The sequence below is a fragment of the Pyrgilauda ruficollis genome, unplaced genomic scaffold, assembly GCF_017590135.1.
Source record: "Pyrgilauda ruficollis isolate IOZ18807 unplaced genomic scaffold, ASM1759013v1 scaffold56, whole genome shotgun sequence".
Lineage (NCBI taxonomy): Eukaryota > Metazoa > Chordata > Aves > Passeriformes > Passeridae > Pyrgilauda > Pyrgilauda ruficollis.
In genome coordinates this window covers 2,311,948-2,332,426 of record NW_024527266.1, presented here as the reverse complement: position 1 = coordinate 2,332,426, position 20,479 = coordinate 2,311,948, and the positions used below count along the sequence as shown (strand labels likewise).

At 41.2% G+C, this 20,479-nt stretch overlaps 1 protein-coding gene across 1 annotated transcript in view; it reads left to right on the top strand.

The window, feature by feature from the left end:
* MYH9 (myosin heavy chain 9) overlaps positions 1-20,479 on the top strand; it is a 70,340-nt gene that overhangs the window by 41,621 nt on the left and 8,240 nt on the right. Inside the window, exons 10-30 of the mRNA XM_041481401.1 lie at positions 677-772; positions 1,898-2,016; positions 3,119-3,271; positions 4,486-4,659; positions 5,430-5,603; positions 6,172-6,286; positions 8,644-8,837; positions 9,177-9,298; positions 9,662-9,731; positions 10,691-10,851; positions 11,599-11,707; positions 12,688-12,819; positions 13,439-13,645; positions 14,142-14,279; positions 14,755-14,875; positions 15,703-15,877; positions 16,477-16,689; positions 17,138-17,282; positions 17,762-17,968; positions 18,905-19,009; positions 20,258-20,410. Coding sequence (XP_041337335.1) covers positions 677-772; positions 1,898-2,016; positions 3,119-3,271; positions 4,486-4,659; positions 5,430-5,603; positions 6,172-6,286; positions 8,644-8,837; positions 9,177-9,298; positions 9,662-9,731; positions 10,691-10,851; positions 11,599-11,707; positions 12,688-12,819; positions 13,439-13,645; positions 14,142-14,279; positions 14,755-14,875; positions 15,703-15,877; positions 16,477-16,689; positions 17,138-17,282; positions 17,762-17,968; positions 18,905-19,009; positions 20,258-20,410 — 3,083 coding nt within the window. The remainder of the gene's footprint in view (positions 1-676; positions 773-1,897; positions 2,017-3,118; positions 3,272-4,485; positions 4,660-5,429; positions 5,604-6,171; positions 6,287-8,643; positions 8,838-9,176; positions 9,299-9,661; positions 9,732-10,690; positions 10,852-11,598; positions 11,708-12,687; positions 12,820-13,438; positions 13,646-14,141; positions 14,280-14,754; positions 14,876-15,702; positions 15,878-16,476; positions 16,690-17,137; positions 17,283-17,761; positions 17,969-18,904; positions 19,010-20,257; positions 20,411-20,479) is intronic.

The following is a 20,479-nucleotide window of genomic DNA, read 5'->3' as shown; positions in this document are numbered from 1 at the left end:
ATTGACACCATCTTCCCTGTCTTGGCATCTGATAGTTTTGCTTTTTTGACGTGCATCATTTGAAGAGTACGAATGTATCATTAGCAATGGGGCGGGGTGCTTCAGCATATAATTAGTAATAGTTACGGTACAGGCACTTTCGCCCACATCCTGCTGCCTTCTGTACTTTATAATGTGTGTCTGTAAGGACTACAGATCTTGGTTAGGGAACTGAAAGTATTACTGGGTTAAAGAAACAAAATCTTTAATTGGGGTGTACGCTTAACTGTCTCTTTCCTTGTGTTCAACAGTAACTGTTGAGGAAAAATTAGTACCAAATTCATTGGATGAGTTTTGACCCTCAAGCAGATAAAAAGTGTTTTATTAAAAAATACAGTTGTTGTAAGTGGCACTTTACCCTCAGTCCTGTCTGTCACTATTTTATAGAGGTGTTGAGAATAGGTAAATTTCTAGGTTTTGTAGACTTGCATAGGAGCGACATGGCATGTCCTTTGTCCTGAATGGGAGTCATTTAGAAGAATAACCTGTAGTGGTTTTCCCTAAATTTCAGAAGGATTTTTGGGATGCGGAGATGGGCCTCTTTACCATGTTAGAAAACGTAACTGGGTAATATGGATAACTGGGTCACATTTTGGTGATGTCTGACACTAAGCTGTTATTATTACTATTTTAAAAGGTCTGCTGAAGGTTATCTCAGGTGTTCTTCAACTTGGCAACATAGTCTTCAAGAAGGAGCGTAATACAGACCAAGCCTCTATGCCTGACAATACAGGTAACCAATCTCCTCCCCCACACCAAAGAAAAGTGCACCAAAAAAGCCTACAGGAGGTTCTTGCAAGTGGAAGAAAGTTTTGCAGTATGTACGGAATGCTGGAGTCCTGTTTTTCCACGGGGTGAATGATTTGTCAGAGGAGCTGGCGTGCCCCATACAGATACACAGTGTTCTGCCAGGCGTGTGTTTGCAGCCACCCACGGGCAGGAATGTGACACTGTTCCTGTGTCAGGGCTAGGCAGGAAGTACACGGGAGCAGATGAAAAGGATTACTCTACTGCAATGTGTGGAGTGTGTGTTTTAAACCAGCTACAGTAGTTGCTCCTTCAAACCTATATTATCAGATTTTAAGGAATGTTCTTTGCTGCCTTTGTAGGTAGTCTGGTAACTGTGAGAGTAAGGTGGTGGATAGTTTTATGGTGGGTATAAAAGCATGTGTACATATTTTAATTGCACTGCCCATTGTTGAATGTGTAAATAGTGCCATGTTTCACGTGATAGAAAACTGTTACAGTCTTCTATAAGAAATAGTCTATAGTCTTCTGTAACAAATATAACTATTTGTTAACTCTTAGACCTTCATTGTAGATGTACTGCAGAAGTGCAAATGTTGCTAATTTATCACTAAGTGGCATTTTTTTTTGGCTGTTATTATTTAAAATGTGCTCTAAATGTCATTTTAAGGAGGAGAGTAAACCGTTTGGGTTTTGGATCTTGAATCTGAAATACAGAGTTGTCTCAAAGACTAATCAGTAGATGAAGACAGAACAATTAGCTTGATTAAGAAATCCATTATCTGATGTATTTTTAGATTGATTACAGACAATGACCTTTCTAAAGCTTCTGTGTTACAATTTAGTTGTATGAGGCTATTACTTCAAATATACTCTAGTGGCTTCTGGAGAAACTCTGTAAACTGTAACATGGGTTGTAAGAGGGTTTTTTTAGTGTGTTTTTTTGGTTAGGAAGGTATTTTGTCTCAGCAACCTGTTCTTCATTTAATGTTTTTGTAAACTGTTTCATGACTTTTCTAAAGACAGTTGTCAGAATATTTTTATTTTTCTCTTGCTTTCTGTGAGAAAAACAGAGTAATATGAATCTTTTGTTTCCTCTTACCATCTTTAGCTGCTCAGAAGGTGTCTCATCTTTTGGGTATCAACGTGACAGATTTCACCAGAGGTATCCTGACTCCTCGCATCAAAGTTGGACGAGATTATGTCCAGAAAGCTCAGACCAAAGAACAGGTAGGCATTCTCAGAAAATTAATGAGTAATTTCATCTCTAAGCTTACTGCTGCACAGCTAATAAATGTATCAGAGGTTTCTGTAGTGTTTACTGACCATCTTTATGATTGCAAGTATGGCAAGCACACTTGAACGTCGTACCATAATATATTGCTTCTAACATAATATATTGCTTGTTCATGTAATCTGTATAAAGATAGAATTCACCCTGTCCCTTAGCACTTTCTCTCATCAGAAAAAAAAAAAAAAAAGAGAACACAAGTCCCCTAATTTTGGTGATTGGCTGTCCCTACGGAGTTAGTAGTTTCAATGTGGTATGCAAAGGTGATATTTTCGAGTTGGAGCAATACAGAAAGCACTATTTTTGAGTAGGTCAGCTACTAAGATAGAAGAATTTGCTACTCAGCCTTGAAATTGATTGGAGATTTTGTAACACTCTTGCCTGTTTGTGCTGTAAATGAAACCTGACCTAGGAGCTCATGGCCTGCTTGAATGGAGCAAAGCCCTGTGCTTACTGATTGCATGGCTTCTTTATGAACACAGCATTATCCTCTAAATAAAGAAACATGGCCCTGTAGCATGGAAGGGATTGGTAAGAGATTGAAGTCTGGAAAAAGTCAAGGGTTGCCTTTCCATGCTGCTTGTCCCTTTTGATGTTTAATTTCTTACTACATGTAGTATTTGTGTCAAACACAGGTATCGGAGTGTCAGGGAGGGATTTGCCTTCATAAATCCAAAGTTACAAAAGAATTTAAGTTCATTTCCTTGGGCCTATGAAATACTCCATGTTACTACAGTCTTTGGAAGTGACTGGGCATAGTTTTTATTTCTTTAATACCAGCTCGTGTTTCTTCCAGCAGGCAGGATCCTGAAATTTGGTTTTGACACACTAATTTAGAGGCAAATTCTTTGCTTCTGTATATGGAATATCACTATGCCGTGTATTTTCATTTGAAATAAACTGAAATAAGCCTTGTTCAGTGAATTTCCCGGTGGAGAGAAAATGTCAGACTACAGTTGCGCTGCTAGATCCTGAAGCAGTGTAATCTGCCTTTCTTTGGTTTGTGATTCACCTTTTGATGTTGATCTGTTTGCTGTTTAGGCTGATTTTGCCATTGAAGCACTGGCCAAAGCCACTTACGAGCGGATGTTCCGGTGGCTGGTTATGCGCATCAACAAGGCTTTGGATAAGACCAAGAGACAGGGTGCTTCCTTCATTGGAATCCTTGACATTGCTGGCTTTGAGATTTTTGAGGTAAGGAAATGTCAGGTCCTTGCACTCAGCACAGTTTAATATGGAGCAAAGACCACAGAAGGAAATAGCTTAACAACTGGAAAATAACACACTCTTGACAAGGATGTGAAGTCCACAGAAAGGGGAATTAACATAAAGTCTCATGCAAGATAAGTGTAGGAGAGGAAGAGCTGAAGGAAAGTTGAGGGAGAGATGGGAGAGAAGGGAAATGTGAGCTCTTTCTCTAGATGACAGTGAACTGTTAAGCTAAACTGTTACGGGATTCTATTAAATAATTTTAGGATGTGGTTTGCATTATAATCTGAAGCAGCCACAGACTGCCATCAAAAAAGAAGTATCCTACCATTATCCCAGCAAGGCAGCTTCTGTCAACCTGTGTTATGTTACACTGGGTCTAATGCATGAACAGCTGAAAAATTAATTGGACCATTTATTAATGAAATTGAAAACTGAGACACAGAAAAGTTAGTGTTGGTTTCTTTGGAGGTTGTTTTTGTTGGTTTTTTGTGTTTGTTTGTTTGTTGGTTGGGTTTTGGGGGGTATTTTTTTCCTTCTCCTTCTTATTGGTATACCTTTGGCTTCACAGTGGCTGAATCTCATGAAAAGAAGAGAAGAAATAACATAGTTAGGAATTATTAAATAGGGAGGAATTAGAACAGGACCGCTTTCTTTAGAAGCCACATTATGATTTGTGTGGTCAAACGTAAAAATGCACTGTGGCTTATTAACCTTGTCCTTACTGTTTGAAGAAATCTGAAAATTTTGTAGAAATTTCCCTCATTTTCCTTGCTCTGATTTTATATAAGGATTAAAAAGGGACTTTCCAGTCCACACATTTAGGAATTTGTCCTCAGGCTTCTGTTGCTGCTTCTTCCTATGAAGAGGACTTGCTGCCTCTGCATTTGTGAGAAAACCAGAATCCTTTCTTGTCCTGGGTTAAGTGGTTGCAGTAACTCTTCTGCTGTTTACAGCTAAACATTCTTTTGCAAAGTCTGAGAACCAGTGTGTATGAACTTCCCTAGGGAGTGCAGCAGTGTGCAGTGGCACGTGACAGAGCAGGCAGTTGATATCCAAAGGGGTTATTGACAGTGGACTGTCTGCCCCACTCTAGCTGAGATGCCTGAACCACAGATACAATCTTTTGTGCTAATAGGATGCTAGGTGTGTCTTCACAAGCAATTGCTCAAACATCTTTCTGCCTTTTTCTTCATTAGCTGAACTCCTTTGAGCAGCTGTGTATTAACTACACAAACGAAAAGTTGCAGCAGCTCTTTAACCACACCATGTTCATTCTGGAGCAAGAAGAGTACCAGAGGGAGGGCATAGAGTGGAATTTCATTGACTTTGGCCTGGACCTGCAGCCCTGCATTGACCTCATAGAGAAGCCGGTAAGTTTATTGTTTTACTGTCCAGGAGGAAATGGCTGCACTGATTTTGTCATTGAGGACATCATCTCTGGCCCTCTAGCTTTTGTAATCCTCTACTGACACTGTAATATGATTAGAAGCAGGAGTGAACAGCTTCTTTTTTTTCTGAAAGTGTGTCAGCAATAAGGCTGTTAGTTCTGTAGGGAACACTGCATGAAAATGGATCTAATTGGCCGCTTTTTCCTCTCACTATATTGTCCTCACTTGAGTAGGTAGGTCTGCATGGTGCTAGATGTATGTGCAGTTTGCCATAAGTAGTGTGAACTTCCATACTTAAACAGGTGTGATGAGAAGCTGTGAACTCTGTTGCTTTCATTCTGCTCTAAGGAAACTTGAGAATTTACAAATTTCATAGTAGATGTTCCAATAGTAAGGACTAGTTTGTGAAACTTTCTGCCATGGCCTTTTGCATTTAGACACCTGAATACATTTAGAGAACTGCATGATAATATTTCTTGTATTAAAAAAAATATATTTTGCCAAAGAAACAACCTAGACAAATGTCATAGAAGAGACTTTCTCATAAAAATGGTCAGAATTCAGATGAGGATATGGAAGAACTATTAACAATTTATATTAGAATGGAAGTAGTTTAACTGATACCACACAAGAAGTGAATGTGATGTGGATCAGGCTTAGTTGTCTTTTTTTTTCTCCTCTAGCTATCTAAAGGTGTTAATTATCGTTGTAGTCATGTAGTTAATGATGTTTTGATGTTTCCCTTCTTTAAGGCTGGGCCTCCTGGTATACTGGCTCTGCTGGATGAAGAGTGCTGGTTCCCAAAAGCAACAGACAAAAGCTTTGTGGAAAAAGTTGTTCAAGAACAAGGCACCCACCCCAAATTTCAGAAGCCCAAACAGCTGAAAGATAAAGCTGACTTCTGTATCATACATTATGCTGGCAAGGTAAAAAATTAATAGCAAAAATGTGAAGGTTGGAATGCTTAATTCATAACCATTGCTTCTTAGAAATGGCTACTTACCAAAATGGTTGCCTATGAGAAACCATCAGAAGGTTTCATGGAAGTGTTCCATTGCAGAGGAGCTTACAGGGTCTACGGAGGCCTAACTTGCCTGCAATTTTATCTATATTTATAGTTCAAGACATGTGAAACTGACAGCAATTTAAATTTGTTCTGTGTGACTTGGTGAGACTGGAGGTACTGCTCAGAGGAAACCTGCATCAAGACTTCATCACCAAAAATGCTGATGCAGGTGTTTTTTGTGTCACACTCTGGATGGTACAAACTAGCATTGCAAATCCATTCCCTTTACTGACAGAACAGAACATGCAGCTTTTTGTAAGGGTTGGAAATTCGTAGGTGTGCTTACTTAGATGGGAAATCCAAGAATGTTTAGGTAATCTGTTGTTGTGGAAACCTTGGAGACACTTTTCTAGACTGTGCCAGATGTTGGATATTGGGCTGCAGAAAGCTGCCCATCCCAAGCTTCTTGATGTGTTTATCTTCTCCAGGTGGATTACAAGGCAGATGAATGGCTGATGAAGAACATGGATCCCCTGAATGATAACATCGCCACCCTTCTGCACCAGTCGTCGGATAAGTTTGTGTCTGAGCTGTGGAAAGATGGTATGTATTTAAACTTCATTTCATTTGTTTGCTCTTTTTTTTGTGTGAAAGAGCTCGAGCATCAAAAGCCTGTGATGAGCTGTTTTGCTTTTTTCCCCTGAAGACTAAGCCACTAAGATGAGCATTATCTGGAACATCCTTTGCTTAGAACATGGTATTTCATTAAAAGTTCACTGTAACTCAAGAGAAAGAAAGGTTCATTTGCATCAACTTCTGTTAAACTTGCTGCATATATAGCAATTCTGTCTCAATGTGAGGAATACTGGGATAAAATATGAATGCACCATTATGAGCCAGCAGCTTGTATAGCTGCAACACTCAAGATCTGAGGTGGAATCTGTTTTCAGTCCTGCAACTAAGTGTGCCCTTTCTGCAGTGTTGTTCAGTATTTTACTCTATCTTCTCTGGGTTTTATCTGGTTTTGAGTCTTACTGTTACTGTCACTTTCTGTGGTAGGTTTTCTTTGACGTCTCTGTCTGTTGCAGAGATGCAGAAGGTTCAGAGAGCCTATTTCTATCAACACTTTCCTATTCTTCATCTAGAACCAGGTGACTGAGAAACCCAGCTGTTGTGTCATGTGTGTGATGCATCCTAGAGCCATGCAAGAAATGCTTCCGTTAACTTCTCTTTGTCCCTTTGTCATACCTGCCTTTCTTGTTCATTTCCTCTGCTTTGTGCTAGTAGCTCCTCATGGACTTTGAAACAAAAGTAAAACTCACCTTGAAAGTGGATACAAAAATACAGACACATTCAGGTGCTTAAAGTTGCTCTTGCACAACTTGGGTAGGAACAAATCTCTGTCAACTGTTTGAATGTAGAACTAGCACAGCTGTATTTCTTGCAAGATATGGAAGGAAGATTTCTGAGACTGCATAGAAACTAATTCCAGTTTAATATTCCTTTTAGTACTGGGATTTCACTTCAGCAGCTGATAATTTAAAAGAGGGTTTGGCAAAGGAACTCTGCCTGGATGAAAAATGGCCATCAGCAAGTTGTGCCTAACAAGGCCTTTGCTGTGAGACTACTTTTGGGCTTGAAATGTCAACTGACCACAGCTTATCAGTTTTCATTATTGTTCTTAGATGGATCTTCTTTGGCAAGTGACTGTTCTTTTCACTATCCTGAAGTAGATTGCAAGGCTCAAGATTAAGAGGATTGGCACAGCCACAATCTGGGATGCACTTCTGTGGACTTCCCTGTGATGTCATCTAGTAACTTAACCTTTTCTTTCTGATAAGACAACCTTGACCCTATTCCAACAGCTGCTCTAGAAGTGAACTGCTTTTAGCTAATATTAGCTGTAAATGAGAATACTCTTTCTAGTTTATTCTTTTGTAGGGGTGTGTCCTAGCAGCTGCATTTTTTTAAATCAGAAGACAATTGAGCACAAGCTAGTGTATTTTCTGAAGTGAAGATTGGGAGCCTGAGTGTAAACATCAGCCTACCACTAAAGGTGGTGAAGAGTAGCTTGAAGCCCTTAATAAAAGTGTATTGGAAGTGTGGAAATTTTTAGTGATACAGCTGTTTTTTGCTGGATGGGTGAATATTTATCTCTATGTAGAAAAGCAATGGGAAAAATTAAAACTCCAGTTTCTTCTTGCCCCTGCTACTATCTAGCTGACTAGCTAGATCTAGCTGACTTCTGTTGAGGAAAAAAAAAAATCTGTGGTGTGGTGTCCATCCATCAAGGTGATAGTTTCATCAATGCTTGGATGTCATTGTGGCATAGTGGAGAAACTTGGGGCAGGGAGTTCTGACTTTCTCCTAGTGCTGTTATGTCTGTGTCATGGAATACTTGTACTCCAAAACCAGCTCAAGCAGTGGTATCCTGAGGTTTGGGTTTTGTCATGCCTTTTACTGTGCTTGTTCAGTTGACGAGTAGTTACGACTTTTCTGATCATCAGTTCTGACAGTCCTGCCTGTAATGCAAGAGTGAAGCTGTGCTTTTTCTCTATCTGTGGCCCCTCCTGGATCAGAGTTAACTAACAGTTGACTCTGCTGGGCTAGCAGCTAGAACTCTTGTTGGTTTTCATTCTAAGCTAAGCAAGTAGAAGCGTCTGAAACTCACTTCTAGATTGCTCTTCCAGTGCTGCCATCCAGGGCATCAGTAGAATATGTTTGGGATTAAGTTTGGCTCCATCACTCAAACTTCCTGTAGTGAGCTGATGCTTTCTTTTCCTTCCTGCTCCTATCCCTGCACAAATTTTGTACAGGAGTCGACATATGTGTAGAGATGAAGCAAAAAGGATCCTGCAGCTCCTCTCATTTATCCTGTTCTACCCAGATGTTCTTTGTATGTCCCAATGCTTCTTTTGTTTGTGGGAGAATTTTAATGCTCTTTCCTGTGCTCTCTCTAGTGGACCGTATTGTTGGGCTGGATCAGGTAGCTGGCATGTCAGATACAGCATTGCCAGGGGCCTTCAAAACCAGGAAGGGAATGTTCCGGACAGTGGGACAGCTCTACAAAGAACAGCTGGCTAAACTGATGGCTACCTTGAGGAACACCAACCCCAACTTCGTCCGTTGCATCATCCCCAACCATGAGAAAAAGGTAAACAGCTGTAACAGCACAGCCCGTGCATTCTTACATGGGCTTCCTGGGCCGTGTGGCTGGCTTGATGGCTTTTGTCAGGTTTTGCAAGAGATCTGGAAGAGGCCCTGTTTTCTCAGGGTATTTTTTTAAGGTCATCCTAAATAACTTTAGTATGCTTACTAAAATTTTGGAGACTGATCTTTGTAGTTCTCAAGGTGGCATAAAAGCTTTCCATTGTTTCTAACTAGAAAAGAGAGAACTGGCTGTTGTACAAGAAAGAGATGGGGAGAGGCAAGGGGGTAAGCCCTTTTTGTAAAAGCTTTGTGCTATTCATAAAACATACATTTTCCTCACTAGGCTGGAAAACTGGACCCCCACTTGGTCCTTGATCAGCTTCGCTGTAATGGAGTGCTGGAGGGAATCCGTATTTGTCGTCAAGGTTTCCCCAACAGAGTTGTATTCCAGGAATTCAGACAAAGGTGAGCCCTAGAAAAGAATCTGAAGCAGTCTTTAGCCTGGCAAAGTTAAGACATAAGCACAAAAATGGAAGTCTTTATTGAAACTAGATTGCCAATTTTTCAAAGACAACACATCTGTACCTTGGTATGTCCTGGCACAAAGCCTCCCAAAAGCATTTTTGATTTCTCCAGTAATGATGTAGTTAAGGTGAGGCATAGAGGACCCTGTCCAAGGCTGCTGCTTCATACTCTGCTGTCTAGAGGTGCGGTGTTTTTTGAAAAACTGTTGAACTCACAATGGCATAGGAATGCATACTGGTTTCTTTTGTTTTGTTGTTTTCAAGTACACTTGTGTGACTTAGTCTGATGCTTTCTCGTTTTCAGATATGAAATCTTAACTCCAAATGCAATTCCCAAAGGATTTATGGATGGAAAGCAGGCTTGCGTGCTGATGGTAAAACATCCCAGAAACTCTACTTGAATAAACTTTACGGGTGTGGTTTGAAAGTTGAGGTTGTGCATGCTAAAAATAACTTGTACTCACAGACCAAAATTCCAAAGTCAAATGTTTTGTCTGAGAGAAGGGTGCAAAAAGCTTCCTCTTGGCTTCATGGATGGAGGCTTTTGTCTGGCATGAGATTCAATAATCCTAGGCAAGAGGACCTTTCTGTTTTCACAGATGCATACTTTGAGATGCCAGCAGTATTCATAGAATCAAAATGTTTAGAAGCATTAATGCTATCTTTAGCACATGCTTAAAGTATGAGCTTCAGTAAACTTTTTGTAATGGCCTGCTGCTGACAAATGCTTTCAGCAAAGGCTCCGACTAGTTTCTGTGGAATTGCCTGCCTCAAAGGGAAAACTTTGCCTCTAGCTTGATGACTAGGCTTGAACTGAGCTTGGCTGTAAGGGATTCCCGCTTTTCTGTCTTACATGAGTACAGCTGATACTTCCTAGCTTAGGTAATATAAGCATTGGCAGCAAATTCTTGAAAGGAAGGTTGGGCTGGGCTGTCTTTTTTTGACAAAGATAGGACTGAGAAAAAGTAAATGGGAAGGATCAACAGATGTGTTTCTTCTAGAAAAGGAAGAGGGCTCTCAGGAGTAGACATGCATTTCTCAGAGCATTCTTGTATTCAAAATACTCGATACCTGTGTTGTTATACCTCTGTTAAATGATGCTTTCTGTCATATTTTCTGTCTCTGATTACCTCCATTTGATGCTGTGCTTAGCTGAGCTTCAGCTCCTCTAATTGGGATAGGCCAGGAATTTGCTGGGAGTTGGCAACTTTGATTTGCCTGAGCGGCATTGTAGAGAAGGGCTGTCTTAGAGCCATGAGCCACAAATATGTTTTGTGATGTTTCACATGGAACAGTCTTTGCAGGACATTAATTCTTCTCTTTCTCTTTTTAGATCAAAGCATTGGAGCTGGATTCCAACCTTTACAGAATTGGACAGAGTAAAGTGTTTTTCAGAGCTGGAGTCCTTGCTCATCTTGAAGAAGAGAGAGACCTGAAGATCACAGATGTCATTATTGGATTCCAAGCATGTTGCAGAGGTTACCTGGCCAGAAAGTAAGTACAGTGATTTTTGAAGTCATAATCATGTATTTCATCATAAACATGTATTTCTCCTATTTCAAGCACGAGTTTATCTTCAAAAAAAGGAAATAATTATGTCTAGAATTTTGGTTTTTTGTCAGAAAGGTCATGATTTATTTATTGTATATAACAGTTGATGGTCTTTTTAGAGTTTTCTCATCTCTGTAATGCCAGATTTCTGCTACCTGCAAGAATCTCTGTGTGCTGTATCCCAGAAACTACCTGAGCAATAAAGTCTGTTCTTCTCCTTAAGAATGCTATGCAGCAGATCAGGTTTTTGACAGAAGTGCTGTGAAGGTGCAAATGGAAAAGTCTTAATACAGTACTGTTGCAGGAGGTGTAGGGTTTCTCTTAAGCTATCAGGTAGGGCTGCAATTGGTAGAGTTGTAAGATCAAAGATAGTACCTTATCTTATAGTTTGGTGGGAAAACACACCTCTGCTTCAGATCTCCCTTCTTGGAAGTGAAGATAGCAAAGCTTTTAAGAGTAGAAGACATAAGGGAAATTTTGTCAAAATAGGAAATTGGATTAAGGAAAAAAGAGCCACTCTTATCTGAGCAGAAAAAAAAATTAAAATTAAGAGAAAGTTTGATGGAAACTGCCGGTTTTTTGGGAGGGAACCCTCTAAAGAAAAAGCACAGAAGTATCTAAGAAAGTGCTTGGGGGTGTGAATTGTGTGCTGCTCTGGGTTCCTTTGTCTCATCTCCACTTGCTTTGCAGAGCCTTTGCCAAGCGCCAGCAGCAGCTGACAGCTATGAAAGTGCTTCAGAGGAACTGCGCTGCCTATCTGAAACTGAGGAACTGGCAGTGGTGGCGATTGTTCACCAAGGTAGGAGTTTTCCCTTTGCAATCCCTCTGCAATGAACAAAGACATCTTCAACTCGACCAGTTTGCTCACAGCCCCATCCAAGCTGACCTTGACTGTTTTCAGGGATAGGGCATCTGTCCACCACCTCTCTGGAAAACCTGTTCTAGTGTTTCACCACCCTTGTTGTAAAAAACTCCTTCCTTATATCAAGTCTGAATCTACTCTTTGTTAGCTTAAAACCATGACCTTTTTGTCACAACAAGCCTCCCTAATAAGTTTGGCCCCCTCTATTTTGTGAACCCCCTTTTAGGTACTGACAGGTGCTCTGAGGTCACCCTGAAGCCTTCTGTTCTCCAGGCTGAACAGCCCCAACTCTCTCAGCCTGTCTTCATAGCAGAGGTGCTCCAGCCCTCTGATCATTTTTGTGACCCTCTGGACCCACTCAAACAAGTCCATACATTTCCTGGGCTGAGGACCCCAGACCTGGATGCAGCACTCCAGGTGGGGTCTCACCAGAGAAGAGGGACGGAATCCCCCTCTAGTTCAGCCCAGACAGTTCCTTGATCACCAAACACTCCACCCATCAAGTCCATATCTCTTAGTTTAGAGAGAAAGGTCTTGTGGGGTGCCATGCCAAAAACCTTACAGAAGTCCACTATATGACATTGACTTACCTGTGAATTTCCCCATTGTATGGCAACTTTTTTATTCTCTGACTATTCCTACTTAACCCTAGAGGGTCTGGAATTTACTGAACCCTTTCCTGATGCTTCCCATCCTGGAGGAGAATAAATGGACTGGCAGAAAGTGTGCTATTGGCAGAGTAGGGGATATCTAGTCCTGTATGATTCCCCCAGTGTTCATAACAAAACAGTTGGTCCTTCAAGTAAGAAACTTATCTGAAATGTTATTTGAGTCAGTGCTTCTCTCAAATACAAGAGCATTTCTTCATTTTTTTGTTATTCCTTATACACATCTCATTCCCTTGGTTTCCCTTTCAGGTGAAACCCCTTCTGCAAGTGAGCAGACAGGAGGAGGAGATGATGGCCAAGGAAGAAGAACTAATAAAGGTCAAGGAGAAGCAGTTGGCTGCAGAAAATAGACTGAGTGAGATGGAGACCTTCCAGGCCCAGGTGAGTTTTGCACATCTGATGTGTAAAAATTTTTCTCTGCCTATCCCACTGCTTGAGAGCACCTCCTTTGCTTTCTTGGTCTGGTGGACAAACTGCAGGATTCCAAATTGCTGGAACATGATTTGACTGCCTCTTGTTCACTTTCCTTTGACCTTCTTGCATCTCATTTCCTGCAGCAGATCTTTTTGTACAGTGACTACCTATTGCCCTTCTGTAGCCATTATAGCAAAAAGAGTCTGCTTTGGCTGAGTGTTACAGGTTGAATTCAGTCTTGTCAGTAATGGAATCCTTTTTGTTGGGAACAGAGAAGGTGGGAGCAGGGTTGGTGTTTTTCCATAGGGCTGATAATTATTTGTTACTTTTGTAAGCGGAAATAGACAATATCCGTATTTCAAATGGATTGAGAAATTTGTGAATAATTTGTGGTTGCAGCTCCTGATTTGTGAAGGAGAACACACACTTAAAAACTGTTTTGATAGTTAGCTTTTGGTTAACAGCAGAGGACTGCTGCAATGTTTAAAACTAACTGTGGAACAGAGCAGCACAGAACTTCACACACATTGCTAAGTGCTTTGGCAAATTGGAGCTTGTCTTATTTCTGGCTTTGCATCCAATGTAGCTAATGGCAGAGAAGATGCAGCTGCAGGAACAGTTGCAAGCAGAAACCGAACTGTGTGCTGAAGCTGAGGAGATAAGAGCTCGCCTGACAGCCAAGAAACAAGAGCTGGAGGAGATCTGTCATGATCTGGAAGCAAGGGTGGAGGAAGAGGAAGAACGGTGTCAACATCTGCAGGCTGAAAAGAAGAAAATGCAGCAGAACATCCAGGTAATGCCTTAGGAATGCTGCCTCTTGTCAGTAAAGAGGATAGTGAGGGTTAGAGTCTTTCTTTTGCCTCAGCTTGGAGGGAAATGAAAGAGAGAAGCGGGGTGGGGGGGGGAAGAGGCACGGGAAAATCCATCTGTGGAAACAGCAACAGAACGCAGCGGTTCTGGTGCTGAGCCTGAGGAATTCCATCAGTTGTCTGGAATTGTTCCATTCTTGAAGGTGATGGCCACTTCTCAAACAATTAGACAAGTATTTGCTTTGTTTTAGGAATGGTAGTATTTTTTGTAAAATAGCATTGTTTATTCTGCTAGGAAATGTGTTGACTGGCATGCAGTATGTTGCATTAAGTCGAGGCAGGCATGTCAGTCTAGGACCTACTGATAATACCTTGAGGGAAGGTTGAAGAAACCTTCCATTCTAATATTGCTGCTGTGCTGTTCCATGAATTGGTGAGCAGCACTGACAAATACCTTGCTTTTCTTTGGGTATTGTGAAGGAACTAGAGGAGCAGCTTGAGGAAGAGGAAAGTGCAAGGCAGAAGCTGCAGCTAGAAAAAGTGACCACAGAGGCCAAATTGAAGAAATTGGAAGAAGATGTGCTAGTTCTGGAAGATCAGAATCTCAAATTGGCTAAGGTAAGACTCCCACGTCATCATCCACAAGCTAAAGATGCGCTGGTGTTTCTCTTGGAGAAAACCACTACAGGCTGACCTTTTCCGTATTTCTCTTGTCTTTGAGAATTCTGATCTGAATTTTTGAAAGTAACTGCCTGCTTGTATTCTCAACAGTCAGAATTGTATGCTATTTAAGTAACTTTTGCTAAATAATGATCCATGAGCAAACATTTTCTGATGCATTGTTATGCCAATCAGTATCAACTTATTTAATAAAGACTTCCCTTTCAGTTTTGAAAGGGGTATCATATCTTTAATTTAAATGCACCTTTAAATTTATTTGAATTCTGTTTGTGATCCTGAAAGGATTTCTTTCTTTGAGATTGCTTGTAGCAGGAGTAGGCACTCGTGACATTGACATTTCTAAGCAGTCAGATCTGGAAAAATACCCTGTAATTCCAGCAACTCTTTTGACTCTGCTTTCTCAATTCTGCAGGAAAAGAAACTCTTGGAAGACAGAATGTCTGAATTTACAACAAACCTGACAGAGGAAGAAGAAAAATCTAAGAGTTTAGCCAAACTGAAGAATAAGCATGAGGCCATGATCACAGACCTTGCTGGATGCAGCACTCTTTTTTTTTTTTTGGGTTTTTTTTGGGGGGGTTTTTTTTTGTTTTGTTTTTGTTTTTTTGTTTTTTTTTTTTTAAGATACATCCTGTAAAGACCTTGCCTAATTAGTTTTAGGTGGTTTCTTGTTAATATTTGTTGAAATTCAGTTTCATTTCTGAAAGAGTTTTAGTCCTCCCAAGTTTCTGAAGGGTTAAAAATTAGTCTGTAGTGTGTGAGCTATTGATCAGTTTGATAGAGCTGTGCTCTTGTCTGGCTGAAGGTTATATGCCTTGTCAGCTGAGCCCTTGATCTAAATAAAAATCTGCTCCAAAGCAGCCAGGCCAATGGAGAAGAGAGGCTGGTTATCTTTCTTCTCCTGCTGTGGAAGTGTCTCCACTTTTCTACTTCCAGCAGCATCAGTCTGTCAGGGTTAGTGCTGTTTCTGATAGCCTGTTTGCACAAGTTCTTCAGAGTTCTAGAAGGATATTCTTCTGGAGACTGCCTGTTTAGTTTCAGTAAAGGGAGAGCAGACCTTGTGTCCAGCATCACTAAATGGGTGCTTATGCCTGCGTGGTGTGAGACTGGCATTGTGCTTGCATTGTTACAGTGAGAGTGGGAAAAGGAGCTTTGGCTGTAAGGTGAGGGGAAGGGAAATTGCCCAGATATATTTTGAGGGCAAAATAGAATAGATGCCTGTATAGGTCCTGACAGAACAATGCAGTCCAGCTACAGTTTGGATAGTTGTGTTATCAGGAAAGAAAGTTGCTTAAATAGATTTATTTTTCTGTGCTTGTACAATGTTCTGAGTGTGTAATTAATGTGTCCCCATCTCCGTTAGAACGCCTGCGACGCGAGGAAAAGCAGAGGCAAGAGCTGGAAAAGACTCGTCGGAAGCTTGAAGGAGACTCCACTGATCTGCATGACCAGATCGCTGAGCTGCAGGCTCAGATTGCAGAACTCAAAATGCAGCTGGCCAAGAAAGAAGAGGAGCTGCAGGCAGCCTTAGCTAGGTGAGAACCTGACCTGTGGAGTTCAGGGACCACCTGGTTGGGAAGTATTTCTTGTCTTGTGTCATTTGGTATAGGGTGAATAGGGATAAATGCAACCTGTGGATGTTGTATTTAGCCTGTGGACTATTTAAGATCCATGTCCTTGGCATTAGAATTCTTTAGCTGCTGCTCACTGCCACATTCTCTGTTCAGAACTAGACTATGGATGCGATAGGCACTGCATGCGTTTGACTGGAGTAGCAATCCTTAAGCTGTGGTTAAAAAGTAGTGCCAGCACACTGGTGTCCCTCTGGTAGTTGCTGTATCCATCTACTCAGTAAAGTGTCCAATTTCCATTGTAAAATGGTGCTTTCTCTTCTGCTTTCTTCTGTTGTCAGTCCCTCTCTGTCCCCTTCTTTAAGGTGAGTAATTGTGCTATCTCAAGTAATGGGAGATAGAGCTTAGAATTTGTAGATCATATATGGGTCAAAGTCTTGAATATAACATTGTAGAGCTGACCAATACCAGCTTTTCTTGATTATTTTTGGTAGGACAGGTTGTCTTAATTTGTGTATGGTTTAAGTCTGCTCTTAACCTTATGAGCCTTATGTTGAACACAGAGTGGAAGAAGAGGCAGCGCAGAAAAACATGGCCCTGAAGAAGATCAGGGAACTCGAATCCCAGATCACTGAGCTGCAGGAAGACCTGGAGTCAGAGAGAGCATTCAGGAATAAAGCGGAAAAACAGAAGCGGGATCTGGGAGAAGAGCTGGAGGCATTGAAAACAGAGCTAGAAGACACACTAGATTCTACAGCTGCTCAGCAGGAGCTGAGGTAACTCCAACGTGGGGCTGTGTTATCTTTATTTGGGTTTGGTTTTCGTTGTTTTTCATAATTCTGCTGTATTCAGTCTCTTACCATACATAGCAAGTCTTTGCCTTTATCACTGGTTAGCAGCCTCCGTGACTGCAGAAGGAGGTGTTGTGCAAGCCCTAGTCAGGACTGCATTACCTCACCTGATGTCAGAAAGTTGATTTGCTCCCTAACCAAAATATCAGTGGTACCCCTGAAACATTGGTACTTTCAAGCTGTTACTACTTTGGCCGAAATAATGCTGCTAGCTTGCACTTAAGAAGGATGCAGTGCCAAGGTGCTACCTTTGAAAAGTATCTATAGGCTAAACAGACCGTGGCATTGTCATGCATTAGAGGCGCTGTTGGTGGATATACACCTCTGTTTGATTCCCTTCTTAGCATCTAAATGGAATTTGTGAATTTTGCAGGTCAAAGAGAGAACAAGAAGTAACGGTTTTGAAGAAGACCCTTGAAGATGAGGCAAAGACCCATGAGGCTCAAATCCAAGAGATGAGGCAGAAACATTCACAAGCTATTGAAGAGCTGGCAGAGCAGTTAGAGCAAACCAAACGGGTATGTGGAACAGAAAACACAGGGCCAAAGCAGTCAACCTGAAATGACAGTGCAGAAGAGCACAAAGTGTTCATGATACTCATACATGTGTTGTTCTTCCCTTGGTAGATGGTTTTTCTCCATGAAGCATATATAAAGCTGTTTTAAATATTGGCATTCATTCTTTTTTCTCCTGTTAGGCATGTTATACTGCACACCCAAGACATTCTTCTCACTGCTAGCACTTGTTAGCTTGTACAACCTCTTAATTTGGAAATGTGATGATGCAGGACTTTTTTCTGTATTGTTGTCTTCTCTGATTGTTAGATTGTCTCCTGATAATCAGTTGACAGGCTGTTCATCTTGTTTTTTTCTGAGGAAACAGTCTGCAACTTAACTGCTAAACATACACTAGCTTGCTTGTTGGAAAGACATGTACTCACTGGATCCTGCCATATTAAAGTCTGAGGGGTTTTGTTGCCTTTTCTTTTCCTCTTCAGGTGAAAGCAAATCTTGAGAAAGCAAAACAAGCTCTGGAAAGTGAGAAGGTTGAACTGTCCAACGAGGTGAAGGCTCTTCTGCAGGGCAAAGGCGATGCTGAGCACAAGCGGAAAAAAGTGGATGCTCAGCTCCAGGAACTGCAGGTGAAATTTACAGAAGGCGAAAGAGTGAAGACTGAACTGGCTGAGAGGGTTAACAAACTGCAGGTGAGTGGCATAGGTTTTGCTTAGCTTCAGCCCGTGGCTCAAGAGAAAAGATTATAGGATGGTGTCTCCCCATGGCTAGTTCAAAAATTCTGCTCCTCCTGAGGATAATGTTCCTAAAAACAGCAAATCCATCATTTGCTTCCGAAGGGCTTAACTCATTGCTAGACCAGGATATTTGGATTGATGTTACCTTTTTTGAGCAGCCCTGAGAAGGTGAAATAACCAGTTGCTGTTGGAGTTTGAGTTTTCTAAGGCTCCAGGAGGCAGAGTGTCTGTGCCCCCTGAAGGCAGGCAGTGGTTTGCATAGCACAGCTCTGTGAGCACTCAGCTGCTGGAGCACCTGGAGTGGCACACACAGACTGGTGGTTGAGTAACTCATGTGGAAGACGGTGTCTGGAAGTTTTGTCACATGGTTGATAGCTCAAGGATGATGTGGGAATTTATGGGTTTCTTCAAAGGAGCAGCAAATCCCTTAGAGTGACATGAAACATTGTCTTTGGCCTTCTCCTTTATGGAGGGTTGTCATTAAAAGTCAAACACTGCTAGCATATGCACAGCCTTTTGAAGCATGAAAATGTAATTTTGCGACTCTAGATATAATCCTGAAGCAGATATATAAAATAGAAGAGAGTGAGTTTAATAAGATATTTTAGAATTGCTTGCCAGGCTAAAATCTCATATAGGCCTTAACCCAAACTGACCAAAATCAGAAGGCTGTTGCAATAGAGGTGATCTGAAATAAAAATATCGTTTCAGCTTCTGGTATTTAATTCCTGGGACTGTGGAAACAATGTGTTCATTCCTTGAAAGATTATACACACGCCCTCCTGTTGAGAGGTGCCTCTGTTTTCAGTTTAGGTCTCATAGCTGCTCACCTCTTCCCGTCTTTGTTTTTGCTGATGCATTCAGTAACTGATACTCTGATCTCTTCTTCAGGTCGAGTTGGACAATGTCACAGGTCTTCTGAACCAGTCTGACAGTAAATCAATCAAATTAGCAAAGGATTTCTCTGCTCTGGAATCACAGCTTCAGGATACACAGGTGAGAGCTTTGGAAACCAAGGCAACTGTGTGTCTGTTACACATTGGTAAAGGGAGAAATCACTCTGGATGCCATTAAGTACTGATTATACAACAATTCAAAGGATTGGGTCTGGATTTTTTTTTTTTGCTAAGGGGTTTATACTGCATGGTATTGTGAGCATTTCTACAGAAACAAGCTGGTTATCTTCCTTCTGCTTCCTCAGCCTGTGGAACATATGTGACTTTCCCTGTCTTAGGCTTAGAAGTCCTCCTCTATCACTTTGCCACCTGAGAGCACTTTAGTGCTTCAGCTGACTGCAGTGCTTGTTTGAAGTTCTTGTTTGAGATCTTCATAGTCAAGTGTTTGACAGGGTGTCTGTGTGTGTGTGCACATGCGTGTGATATTTCCAGTAAATTTGTCAAATTAAGCAGAAAACTTTATTTCCCAGTGGATGTTGGGGAAGTGATCGATTCAAATAACTTAGTATTTTTTCAGGAATTAAATCATCCTTGGTCTTACACTTTGGGAAAAACATGCATTTACAGTTAGCAGAATATGACTCTTAAGGTGGAGTGCTAAGAAGGTTGGAAGGAAAAGCAAGAGCACATCAATAATAAGTAGCCTTGAACAGTCATTGATGTTCTGTCTACTCATTAGTCTTTAAAAAACAGACTCCAAAGACAGGGCACAATACAAAAATTCTGCACTAGGTTTGAAGATTGGTTCATCTTTACAGATCCTTCAGCTCAAACACTGGCAGCATAAGTCAGTTAATGTTGTTGTGCCCTAAGCTGGTAAATGACCAGTGCTGTACAGTTCTGCTGAGACCAACATTGTTCTTAACCATGCAAGAGCACTTGGGTCTGTTGTGTGTTCCTTTGGTACTGGAATATGAGGGAGACACGTAGCAGAGTACAGTCATGCTGTTGTTGGGAAAGGTCTGAATACTTTCTGTGCCACTTGGAGGACTTGAGAAAGGACTGTGGAAAAGCTTGTGTGGTTAGGCCTTGAGAAAGGCTTGTGTGGCAAAGAGTGTACTTGAATCATTAGAGTGTAGGTGAGAATGGGACCCTTCTGAATATTTTGTTTCTATACTGACTCACTGAAAGGCAGTTATTTGAATTTTGTCTTCAGTTGTCCTATCTGTGAAATTAGTTACATGCTTAAACTCAACTTTAGAAGCACTCCTGGAGAGAGTTGATGAGGACTGTGAGCCTTTAAATCCAATGAGTGGTGCTGAATTCCACTGGGGTGTTTGCTTTACAGGAACTGCTGCAGGAGGAGACTCGCCTCAAACTGAGCCTCAGCACTAAGCTGAAGCAAATGGAGGATGAGAAGAATGCTTTCAAGGAGCAACTGGAAGAAGAGGAGGAGGCAAAGAGAAACCTGGAGAAACAGATCTCTATTCTTCAGCAACAGGTACAGAGTCTGCATCCCATAAACCAGTGACTTTAGAGAGGAAGGGTAAGTACAGGTCTGTCTTGAGAG